General features: G+C 47.3%; 4 protein-coding genes across 4 annotated transcripts; 1 reads left to right on the top strand and 3 right to left on the bottom strand.

Moving 5' to 3' along the window:
• Positions 1-214: 214 nt before the first annotated feature.
• On the bottom strand, positions 215-2,832 carry LY89DRAFT_615251 (MCM-domain-containing protein). Its single transcript, XM_018210721.1, has 4 exons — positions 2,566-2,832; positions 2,390-2,516; positions 935-2,337; positions 215-884 (listed from the first exon to the last, which is right to left on the bottom strand). Exons 1-4 carry the CDS (start codon positions 2,697-2,699, stop codon positions 392-394), a joined length of 2,157 nt encoding a protein of 718 aa, XP_018071614.1. The 5' UTR covers positions 2,700-2,832; the 3' UTR covers positions 215-391.
• A 167-nt stretch (positions 2,833-2,999) lies between these two features.
• On the top strand, positions 3,000-7,014 carry LY89DRAFT_615249 (Vps54-domain-containing protein). Its single transcript, XM_018210720.1, has 4 exons — positions 3,000-3,441; positions 3,489-3,610; positions 3,658-6,550; positions 6,623-7,014. Exons 1-4 carry the CDS (start codon positions 3,365-3,367, stop codon positions 6,855-6,857), a joined length of 3,327 nt encoding a protein of 1,108 aa, XP_018071613.1. The 5' UTR covers positions 3,000-3,364; the 3' UTR covers positions 6,858-7,014.
• Positions 7,004-8,327, bottom strand: LY89DRAFT_717999 (uncharacterized protein). The gene is made up of 3 exons (XM_018218384.1): positions 8,044-8,327; positions 7,521-7,918; positions 7,004-7,419 (listed from the first exon to the last, which is right to left on the bottom strand). The coding sequence occupies exons 1-3, from the start codon at positions 8,186-8,188 to the stop codon at positions 7,054-7,056; spliced, it is 909 nt and encodes a 302-aa protein (XP_018071612.1). The 5' UTR covers positions 8,189-8,327; the 3' UTR covers positions 7,004-7,053.
• A 1,535-nt stretch (positions 8,328-9,862) lies between these two features.
• Positions 9,863-10,821, bottom strand: LY89DRAFT_746753 (uncharacterized protein). The gene is made up of 2 exons (XM_018221101.1): positions 10,535-10,821; positions 9,863-10,475 (listed from the first exon to the last, which is right to left on the bottom strand). The coding sequence occupies exons 1-2, from the start codon at positions 10,547-10,549 to the stop codon at positions 10,032-10,034; spliced, it is 459 nt and encodes a 152-aa protein (XP_018071611.1). The 5' UTR covers positions 10,550-10,821; the 3' UTR covers positions 9,863-10,031.
• Positions 10,822-11,152: the final 331 nt, after the last annotated feature.

Genomic DNA, 11,152 nt, shown 5'->3' with positions numbered 1-11,152 from the left:
TCACAGGTTGGGCAGTTTCGGCGGGTTGAAGCGTCATCCCAGCGGACTTCAAACTTTGGTCTGGCAGAAAAAGGCATACCAGCGCAGCTTCAAAAGCCGCGACAGTGTATTTATGGTAGTGGCTATCTTTTCCAGTTCTTTGTGGAACTGAGATGTACGATAAAGAAGTCTGCATTATTTTGGGGTCTACATGAATGCCTTGCAGAGAAATCACATTGAGTCAAAAATACGTGCTCGTTTCATATGCTTGCTTGCCTTGTCAATGTCATTATTATACATCACACGTAATTACCCTTCCCAAACCCCTGCCTACGCCAATGTGCACCTCTTCCGTCAATCATCCAACCCGGACACCAAACGCCAGTATCAACACATTACGCGTGAAGCTCGCTCATGCCCCACTCCTATACACCTGGCTACCTTGATGCCTCAGAGTCACAGTGTCTCTACGTTGCAGGATAGTGATAGCCCTAGCAAGAGCCTGCTCACTATATCCTTTCCCATCGCACAGTTCTCTCTTGAGGGTTTGCAAGCTCGTACTCCAGCCGATAGGCAATCGCTTTTTGAGCTCTTCCTCAAGTTTGTTGGTTTCGTCATTCAACTCCTTGCTACCTTGGCCGCTACCCATTTTGACGGCGTCCATTGTCGAAGCTAAGAACAATCGAATGGCTTCATCTACATGTTGCTCGGTAGCAATGGGTGAGAGAGAAAGCTTGGCGAGAGACTCTGTGATACGAATGATGGCCTCGAGCTGACGAATCGTAATGGGAATCGAGGAACGGGCATTGGCTTCAAGTTCTGCATTATGAACTTGCTTACGGATCGAAACGAAGTGCGAAGAAAGCTTTTCCGCTGCTTCTGGGGAGAGTCGTGGAGCACATCGCCTATGCAGAGTTAGCAAATATAGTTACTCTTGTCGGAAAGTTTGGCTTACGATTTGCAGTAACTGATATACCGCTTCATCTTATCAACCGAGATCTCAGCCTCCGCCTGCTCTTCGACTCCTCGGCCACCCATATGAATACCCATGACGTGCTTAGCAATCTTTTCATCGCGAGCTCTATCGTGATCATCCTTTACAATGAAGATCATGTCAAACCTAGAGAGAATTGTGGTCTGAAAGTCGATGTTTTCGCCTGGCGTCTTCAAATCGTCGTAACGTCCAAAGATGGGGTTAGCAGCAGCTAGTACTGATGTACGAGCATTGAGAATGGTAGTAATACCGGCTTTAGCAATTGAAATAGTCTGCTGCTCCATGGCTTCATGAATGGCGACACGATCTTCGTCTCGCATTTTGTCGAACTCATCAATGCAAACGACTCCTCCATCAGCCAAGACCATTGCTCCTCCCTCCAGGTAAAATTCCCGAGTTGTGTGGTCACGTTGAACAGAAGCTGTCAAACCTGCTGCAGATGATCCCTTGCCAGATGTATAGATGGCAATCGGGGCAACTTTTTCCACGAACTTCAAGAGTTGGGATTTCGCGGTACCAGGGTCTCCAAGTAATAGTACGTTGATATCACCGCGAAGCTTCATGCCGTCTGGGAGGATCTTCTTGGACCCGCCGAAGAGGAGGCATGCGATCGCTTTTTTGATATCTTGATTTCCGTAGATTGAAGGTGCTATGCAGTTTGCGAAGACATTGTACAAATCCGGTCTGCGGCTCATTTCCAGGAACTCTTGCTCCTCCTCTTCGGAAAATATTGCATTTCCTTTCGCTGTATGGTCCACGTCGCTGTGGATACCCACAGCCCTGAGGTATGGTGTTCGAATTGCAACAGCAGAAGTAGTATTCGAGCCTTTAGACTGCTTGTTCTGGTATATGGAGAAAATGCCAGTGATCGTACATCTTGAGCCAGGAACAACACGATTTGTCAAGTAACGGTCAGTGGAGATCAAAACGTGTCTGGGAAGCTCTCCAACGGGAACTTGATCTGGCGCTTCTTGAAGCTTGATAATCTGCTGGTCCACGAATTGAGAACTCTCGTGTACGACGACGTATGGATCCATAGGGCAAGGGTTATCTCCTGGTATCTTGATTCTGTCGCAAGTTCGAGGTAGTGATACTCCAGCGAACCCACCCGCGACTGGAAGGACTCTTGTCTGGTGACAGTTTCTGCATTGGATATGGAGGGCCGTTGCCTTGGAAGACAATACAGATGCACCAATGACAATGCCTGGTACTCGAACTAGTCTTGAAATCGTGAGAGCATCGAGATTCCGGATCGAGATATCGCCTGCTGAGGAATGGAGAAGAAGTTGGTGTTCTGGAAGGGCGATATCTTTCGTCGAAGGATACACGATACGTTGAGTGCATCGCTTCAAAGCGGCTTCAAACTATTCGAGAATTAGGACAAATCCGATGAACATGAACTATACTCGGCCTCACAAGTGGGATTATCTCGGCAGGTTCGGTCACTAATCTGTGTGCCAACTCTTCGTTGAAGGAAATGAGATGTCCAACGTCTACATCGCAATAGTATTGTTTCAGCAGAACATTTTCGCGGATTTGATCTCTGCGAGACTGGTCAGCTACGGGCATCTCAATCACAGAATAGATCCAACCTGTAGATAAAGGTATTTTCGAGGCGAAACTGGAGAATGAATTGCTCCAATTGTGTTTGGATTTGTCCACGCGTATCTTCACTCTCGTACTCAGGGGGCAGAACGCTGAGGGAATAAACGGATTGTCGGTCCATGTCGATTGTATATCGGAAGTACTCTGGACTTTTGGTAGATGGAATGGGCGATCGGGGTGGTGCGTGAGATTGAGGAAGAAGTTTTGCGAACGTCGAAAGTCGAAAGAAAGAAAGGCAGATATAATCAAACGCGCTCAGGAGGTTAGCTTCTTCACGCGACGCGATGATTTCGTGTAAAGTGGTAGGCCGCTTGTCGCTTGCCGCTTTTAATTCTAGTACCTTCGTACCCTTGTATCTTGCTGTGGAATGCAGCCAATAGAATACAACTTCCGAGTGAAGGCTGAACCTACGCCGTGTCATATTCGCATTCACTACGAATAGGTATAGGATGTCCATTCTATATTCTACAAGCGCATCATCAATCTTGACTCTCCTCGCCCATCTAGGGACCAGATTCTTCATCTTTTCAGCAATGATACCCCGATAGCCCTATTGATATCGAATATCAAGACAACGTCTACGTAGCACGCATTGTCCTCCGTGACCCGAACTTCGACGACAGCATTCTTCTACTTTCACCCACATCGGTCGAGACTCGAGACTGTGGGATCCAGGCCATTGCTCTGATTTTGAGAGTGCGGTGGGAGGCCGGAGGTTGAGTAGTGGACAAGCGCAGTGGATGTCAGGATCTTGGGCGTGGGGAGAGACAGGAGACGATTGACACTATGGCCTCGCGACATTCTGTGGACAGCCTTTCACCCATCTCCCCATCTTTTTCGCGGAATGAATACCCATTTCCAAGGTCGGTCTGGACACCTCATTCAAAGCAGGCAGACTGACTCCGTGCAGGCCCGGATCAAGTGGGAGATATCAACCTAGGAGAGGCTCGACGGCCAGTTCAATACATTCGATCGGCGGCACATTAGATACAGCGACCCATTGGCACGGCTTGAACGAATCAAGCCAAAATGGTATGGTGCCCACAAGTAGTAGCTACTCAATAGCTGACATGAAATAGCTATATCTACGCTCCTCCAACCTCCAATTGTCCGGACGGGTCTCATTCCCCATACCTCGGCCCCAGCTTCGAGCGCACATAAACCTCCCACGGCACGCGATATCCCGCCAGTCACACTCACAAATATTACAAGCGTGGACCCCTCAGAATTCAAACCTTATCTAACTCAGGTGGGAAGTCTATATGATGCCTTACAGCGTGCTCGGGAGAAAGAAGATGAAGCCGGCGTTCAAAATCTGCGAAAAGGCAGCAGAGCCGATGATTTTTCGGATATCCTAGAGCCAGATCGCAGGTTTTCCATTCGCCCAAATCTTTCCAGACAAGCTTCTCTAGCTTCCTTAGTATCATCTATTGAAAGTCCAACAATTCGAAGGAGATCAAGTGGAGGGCCTGGACGACGCGCAGCTCAGGCGCCGACACCTTTATCCACGATACCCGCTGTCTACTTTGAAGAAGACTTTCATCTCGAAAACCCGCGGACCTTTGACGTGGTCAGCGAACGCTCGGAAGTGGTCAAACCGACGCCTGGATCCCCTGATGAGCGTCGAGCCTCAAATGGCAACGCAATTGGGCCGAGAAAAGCACTGGCAACGAATGCGATTTTGCAAGAGAAGTTGTCCTGGTACATGGACACTATTGAAGTACACCTGATATCTTCGATATCTACGGCGTCGACGTCCTTTTTCGCTGCTTTGGGGTCTTTGCGAGAGCTTCATGCGGAGGCGGCCGATTCAGTGAAGCGCATAAGAACATTACGAAAGGAGTTAGAGACACTAGATGAAGAAATGGCAATTGGCGGTCTGAATATTGTTAGAAAGAAACGTCGGCGAGAGAATCTGAAACAATTAAGCGATGCTGTCCAGCAGTTGAAAAAGATAGTCCAAGTGGTGGGAAACTGCGAAGCTTTAGTCGAGGAGGGTCTTGTCGAGCAAGCCTTGGACAATATTGACGCCTTAGAAAAGCTCATAGCCGGCGAGGAAGAAAGCGAGGTTGCCTCTAAGACAGCAAGACTTCGGGATCTCAGAGGGGCGACAGCCTTGAAAGGGGTCAACAACGACCTTGATACATTACGCTTACGAATCGGCAAGGTCTACGAGAATCGATTCCTGAGTGCATTGATTGGTGACCTGCGGCATCATGTCGAAAGCGTCTCTACTTCAGAGACATTGCAACGATGGAGTAGCGCATCACAACGCTCACGACACCATAATCGAGAACCGTCCGCGTTCCCTGCTTATCTCGCCATGAGTGACACTTTCAGATCGGAAATTTTGGCCAATCTTGGTGGTCTTCACCGTGCTCGTCACACCTCACCAGCAACGACAGCCTATCGCGAGTCAGTATTACGAGAAGTGCGAAATATCATTCGGCGCCCGCTACCAGCGTCAAATGATGATGATGCAGATTCGATTATGTCTGCTTCGACCATTGGTGGAAGCAAACAGAAGACTCAGCAAGAGAAGTCGACGATCTTAGCGCGCAACCTGAGAGCTCTCGAACCAGAAGAAGCTGAGGATCTTCTGAAGATGACATACATAGGTGTTGGCGAAACGTTGCGAAGGCTTGGGACTCAAGTGAAGGTATTACTAGATGTTACTAGTACTCTGGGTGATCCTTCAGTTTCGGGTTTAAAATCACCTCCTCGAAGTCCCAACATTGCGGCACTCGACGGTCGGCTACTTCAGAAGTCGTCGAAGACCAGTTCTAGCAGGGAATTCCAGGAAGAGATGCATCAAACACTTGACATGTCAAATCTTCTCGGCCAGGCTGTCGACATAGCACAAGATAAAATAGTGAAAGTCCTTCGGGTGAGATCTGAACAAAGCACTCGTCTTTCAGTGGAAAATTTCCTTCGCTACTTCACATTGAATCTCCTCTTCGCCAATGAATGCGAAGCAGTGTCTGGAAGAAGTGGGACTGCGTTGAAGAATGTTGTCAATGGCCATATCAAAGAATATGTGCAACAGCTCAGCGAAAAGCAACGACAGGCTCTTGCAACTGGCATGGAAGCTGATCCGTGGAACACAAGAGACTTTGCGGATGGCGATAAGGAGGAACTCGCACGGATTCTTTCTGCAAGTACTGAAGATGCAGAAGCATGGACGTCGGGGCACAAAATCTGGAATCCTTCATCTGTGTCGACCGCGCCAATGAACGCCAGCAACCTATCTCTGAATATCCCTCAAACCAACGGGACATCAGGAACCTCCACTCCATCGTCAAAGACCACCGTCCGCCCCGCGACCATTGAGGGTGAATCGTTCCTACTCCCTGTATCCGCAATACTCTGCCTTCATGGCCTCTCTTGCTTCTTACATCTGAATACTGGGATACCATCCATGACTTCTGAGATTGCGACTTCTGTTCTCTCGTATCTTACACTTTTTAATTCTCGCTGTACACAACTCATCCTCGGGGCAGGTGCTACTCGCTCTGCCGGTTTGAAGAACATCACCACCAAACATTTGGCCTTAGCAGCTCAGGCACTATCTTTTATTAGCAGCTTGATACCTCACATCCGCGAGTTTGTGCGCCGACACTCAGGAACTGGGTCAGCTGTATCGTCGCTCATGGGTGAATTTGATAAAGTGAGACGGGCTTACCTCGAGCATCAGCAATCTATATATGACAAATTAGTCGATATTATGGCTGGCCGTGCTACAGCTCATGTCAAGGCCATGAAACTAATTTACTGGGAGAAGGGTGGAACATCCGTCAATGCTTACATGGAGACTTTGACAAAAGAAACCACAACTTTACACCGCGTCTTGAGTAAACACCTTCCGGAGATGACTGTCAGAATGATCATGGACCCTGTATTCAAGAGCTACAAGGAGCAATGGGGCAAGGCTTTTGGGGATGTGGTGTTGGGGAGCGAGGATGCTCAAAAGCGGTACGCTTAAACATCCTGAATGTTGCACATGCATTCAACTCTCGCAGGAAATTTCACTGACAATGAAGACAGAATGCTTCGAGATGCCGAGCACTTCCGGAATCGGATTGGTAATCTAGAAGGTGCAGGCGATGCTGGAGAGTACCTTGTCAATCTTGTGAAGGGAAAGAGCATTCCGAGAGCAACAGCTACAATATCGACTCCTTCAGAAACCACAAAGCAAAGCGCCATGGACGGAAAGACCATTACTGAGACTAACAAGCAAGCCAGCAATGGTGAGACTTCCGAACAGGTCGAAAGCAAGTAGCAAATCTGTGGAGATGAATTTAGAACTGCCTCTCTCGCGAGTTTCCGCTCGGGTTTATCAATCATCTCAAGAGGAAAAATGTATATTTCATGATTGAAGCACGTGCAAGTGCCTCATGGGTCGAGGAGTTCACCGAGACTCCCTAACCACCTACCATTATTTTCTTCGTGTCCTTGCCCTCTTACCTTATGCTGTGCTACTTTATGCGGTTGTTGATAAGTCTTACCGAATCTTCATCAACGCCCTCATCATCAATATCCTCATTCCTTTCTCCATCTATTCTACCATCTCCGAGCTCAACATTTTCATCCCCATCTTCCAACGCATCGCCACAAAATCTTCTCTGACAAGCTTCCACTGCCTTGACGGATCCAACTCCAAACACAGTCCACAAGAGCACGAAGGGTGAGATGACGATGCACAACAAAGTGAATGATAGCGCGTACTCCTTGATCGGATACTTTTTTCTCATTCCAGGCCCCCACAGGTCTCTCAGAAGCATTGCCCAGCAAGTAGCACCATTCAACGACCATATAGCAGGAATGCTGAACAAAGCCCAGCACTACAGCAGATTAGTCTGGGGCTCCTTGATAAAACTGAAGAAAATTCGGAATACAGCACAACGAAACTAGCCATAAGCAAACAAGGAAGATTTCTGCTTACAATAAGACGGGGCCAAAACGATAATGGGCTCCAAGGCTGGCAGAAGATCGCTGATTGTACAGTCAGGGCAAGCAGGAAGAGGGATGTTATATTGCACATAAACAAAATGGTTCCGGTCACAAATCGCTGTGCTGACGAGCGCTTGATGGGTGTCGTTTGACTCAGGTGCGGTGTATTCTGTGTGGCTGGTCCTTGATATGGGGGAGGCTCATCGCTCTCCTCCGAGAAAGTACCTTGATCTGTCGCTAAGCTGGTCTCTGCGCCAGCACCGGAGAGATCTGGTACGGATGTAGCCTCAACATCTTCGGCGTCTAGATCTGTCGAAGGGGGTTTTGGTGGAGTCTGGTCGCCTACACCTGGAGTGACTGATCTGATATATCCCGTGAAAACAGCAGATACTACACTCGCTTAGAACCTGGTCTTCTCTTGTAGGTAGAAAGATAGAGAAATGAAACGCTTCTCAAGAACGCAACACGACAAATTGGATAGCTAGCAAGGATGAAAAACAGAGTTCATTGCTTACAGATAGCGAAGAAAGAAGGGACAATAAATATCCAGCCAGATGATATTCCGTGGAAGAATAAGGCATATTGATGACACTTGTGAGCCTTTTCCCATGTCGCCGCCTTGTCATGGAAAGGGTTGTTTGTGACTGAGATCACGGTCATGATTGCTGATATGGGTTGAGTGATTGGGAATCGGTCGGATATGCGCAATCTCAAAGCGATAATGATTAGAATCAAGGAAGCTTGCCCTCGTTGAAACAGAGGGAGGGAATTTGTATACTTGGGGTGGAAGGTGCGGCTGTGCAAGTCTGGTGAGGTGCGGCGTAGCACTTGGCAAGGCAGATTCCAACCTTGTCACTGGGGCTTCGTATGTCAACCATTAAATGGACCTATCGTTATCAACCGCTCAGTGGCTGCTGTGATTGCTAGATCAGTAGTTTACGAAACTTGCTGCCAACATCTGCCGTAATCATCAAGAGAAGGGAAGTTTGTCAACCACTGCTTTTGCGATTGTTTGACTCATGAACACTCCCTTCCTACAAATAACCGCTTGGCCCATTCGAGAATCCAACTTAGATATGGCCGACTCTATCAGCCTCGGGTAGCCCAGGGCTAAATTTTTCAGGCAGAAACTCCGTTGAAGGTCGATGCGCGTTTCTCAAAATCTTACTCATCTACAAACGAGTGGCCGTGTCAAACGAAGACACAAATCCGAGCACGTCTGGCGCTGGCACTCATGCAATGTCGATTCTTGCTCACTCCTTCAATCGATTTCATTTCGTTATATAACGCTCTAGGCTGTTAGAATGGAACTTGAAGATCGGCACGCCATTCCTACTCCTGTGCGGATTCGAGGGGTACGATCATGAGGACACCTTATTGGTTGCAACGCAAGATTCCTTTCTATAATATCGACTAACTATAAATGCTAGGTCCGATTCGATAATTCCTTTGTGTCATAATCAATTGCTATTTAATCATTATAATTACCACAGCTATCAGAATTACCAACTATTTCCTCAGCTTCAATCCAGCGCATATACCGTTCCAACTATTTTCATTTGCCAAAAGAGAAGAGGGAAACACCAGACGCTCTCAATCCATGCTCCTGTATCTAGACTTTAGGCATTCCACAACTATGCCCTCCACTCTTTCCTCTCGTCATCAACGGCTCTTTTGGGTATTATAGTCGAAAGTGGTGGCAATGTCAAAAGAGCAAATTCCAGGTAGCTCCGTAACAGTAATGCCAGCGTTGGTGGTGAGAATGAATGTCACAGAGAGTGTGACCGTTACCGTCAAGATTGGTCCTGCAATCATGGAAGTCAGTGTGCAGGCACACGTCGATCAAAATCTGCTGCTACTCGACATCAAAGCAAGACTGGTTCTGGAGCTTGAGCTTGCGCTCTTGAGTGTAGTGCTGGTATACTTGCTGGATGTACTGCTTTTTGAAACGCCCGTGGATGACTTGACAGAATTCGAAGATTTCGTTGAAGTTTGAGAACTAGTCTTCGAAGATTTTGATGTGTGAACCAAAAGTAGCGACGAAAGTGAGGAAGATGTGGAATGCCACACTCCACTCGTCGGTGAGATCAACAAAGGTAGAGATAACGATGGTAATGTTATGATTTTTGAAGGAAGTGACACGGGGAGAGAAATGGATGGCAGAGTGATGATTGTTGAAGGAAGCAAAAGGGTTGGAGTAATCGATGATGGCGGCAGGACTGAAAAGGTGATGCTGATCAGAACTGGTATGACGGGCGATGAGAGAGGTTGTGTGATTGAGGTAGATATCGTCTGTTGTGAAACTGAACTAGTAGTACTGACTCCAACTGAGCATTCAGCAGAGATCAGATTGGTATCCAAAGTGATACTGCCGCCGAGAGCAAAAAGCCCTCCATCGCACGAAGCACCATGATTTACCGTGATAGATATTGCGGCGAGGATCCTACCCACCATGAAACACCCAGTACCGAGTGTTGCAGAGCTTCCCACATGCCAGAAGACATTACAAGAGACACCTCCTACCAAAAAAAACCTTCGAACCAGGGGCAAGAACCGGGGTTGATCCGATGAGGAAATACCAGGCATCACTTGACGAACCAGTCCCAAGTAGTGTCAGAGTAGTGCTAAGTGTGGCAGAAGAAGCAAATTTGTAAACACCAGGTGGAAGAGTCATGCCGCCCAGGTCACCGGAGAGGATAGTTGCAGCTGTAATAGAAGAGATGGCGGTAAATGCGGCGGTTGCATCTGTTAGTGCTACTGCTGCTACTGCTGAAATAACGTCAGTGCCACTACAAAGTCGAGGCGAGAAGCCTTTAATCAAGCTCCCAATGAGGGGATTAATAACTGCGCCAATGTCGCCCGTGATTGATGTAAGGCCCGTGCTCGTTATTCCAGATAGCGAGAGACATCCGAAGGGAGAGGCGGATCCCAAGATTGGCAAATTAATCTGAAAATATTAGTATGGAGTGTAATATATTCTTAAATGAAGAGTTTCAAGTAACTTACCTGTGCTGTGATCATAAAAACGTTGGCTAGTGCTCCTGTAAGAGTTTTGGACCACACGTTGGTCTATAGATCCAATAAATGGCTCGTGAGGTCGAAGGAGTAATTTTGAGGGGAAGTGTGTCTGGTCCGAAGAAAATGTCAAAGAAGATCGTTACATGATATATAATTGAGCAGAATCCTAAATCTCCGCATCTCCACCAAGGAGAGAGAAAGTCGATGAAATGGTCGATGAAAGACTTCTGACGTCTTTTCAGAGACAATACCCGCTGATCGCATTGGAATTTGACTGATATCAAAAGGAATTAGGAGCAATTATAGCATCGATAATCGATGGCTGATGAAAACCTACGAAATATCTTAGACATCAAGACATATGACGTAGTTGTGAATACATTGGGAAAATGTAGAGACAATATCATCTGATTGAATTGGATCACAAATACTTGGTGCGAATCGAATTCTCGCTTGAGTGGAACTGTTGGGCCACATGCTTCTTGTGGGTAGGAAAGTCTCAACTTAAATCTATGCTGATCTAATAGAAAATTACTTACCTAGCTGTTTCCGATCCGCGTTACACCTTATCAGAATAAATACAGCGCATCAAGGTCTCCATAGGTA

Source organism: Mollisia scopiformis (assembly GCF_001500285.1).
Source record: "Mollisia scopiformis unplaced genomic scaffold LY89scaffold_11, whole genome shotgun sequence".
NCBI lineage: Eukaryota > Fungi > Ascomycota > Leotiomycetes > Helotiales > Mollisiaceae > Mollisia > Mollisia scopiformis.
The sequence above is the reverse complement of the archived record's forward strand: the minus strand, read 5'-3'. Positions and strand labels throughout refer to the sequence as shown.

Excerpts from the sequence above, each read along its gene's own strand:
- LY89DRAFT_615251 (XM_018210721.1), bottom strand. The coding sequence starts at position 2,699 with ATGGACCGACAATCCGTTTATTCCCTCAGCGTTCTGCCCCCTGAGTAC. Across the intron at positions 2,517-2,565 it reads GAAAATACCTTTATCTACAG|AGATCAAATCCGCGAAAATG; the intron begins GTTGGATCTATT and ends CCAGTCTCGCAG. Across the intron at positions 885-934 it reads TATATCAGTTACTGCAAATC|GCGATGTGCTCCACGACTCT; the intron begins GTAAGCCAAACT and ends AACTCTGCATAG.
- LY89DRAFT_615249 (XM_018210720.1), top strand. The coding sequence starts at position 3,365 with ATGGCCTCGCGACATTCTGTGGACAGCCTTTCACCCATCTCCCCATCT. Across the intron at positions 3,442-3,488 it reads AATGAATACCCATTTCCAAG|GCCCGGATCAAGTGGGAGAT; the intron begins GTCGGTCTGGAC and ends GACTCCGTGCAG. Across the intron at positions 3,611-3,657 it reads GAACGAATCAAGCCAAAATG|CTATATCTACGCTCCTCCAA; the intron begins GTATGGTGCCCA and ends GACATGAAATAG.
- LY89DRAFT_717999 (XM_018218384.1), bottom strand. The coding sequence starts at position 8,188 with ATGACCGTGATCTCAGTCACAAACAACCCTTTCCATGACAAGGCGGCG. Across the intron at positions 7,919-8,043 it reads CCCTTCTTTCTTCGCTATCT|TATCTGCTGTTTTCACGGGA; the intron begins GTAAGCAATGAA and ends AAGCGAGTGTAG. Across the intron at positions 7,420-7,520 it reads CGTTTTGGCCCCGTCTTATT|TGCTGGGCTTTGTTCAGCAT; the intron begins GTAAGCAGAAAT and ends AATCTGCTGTAG.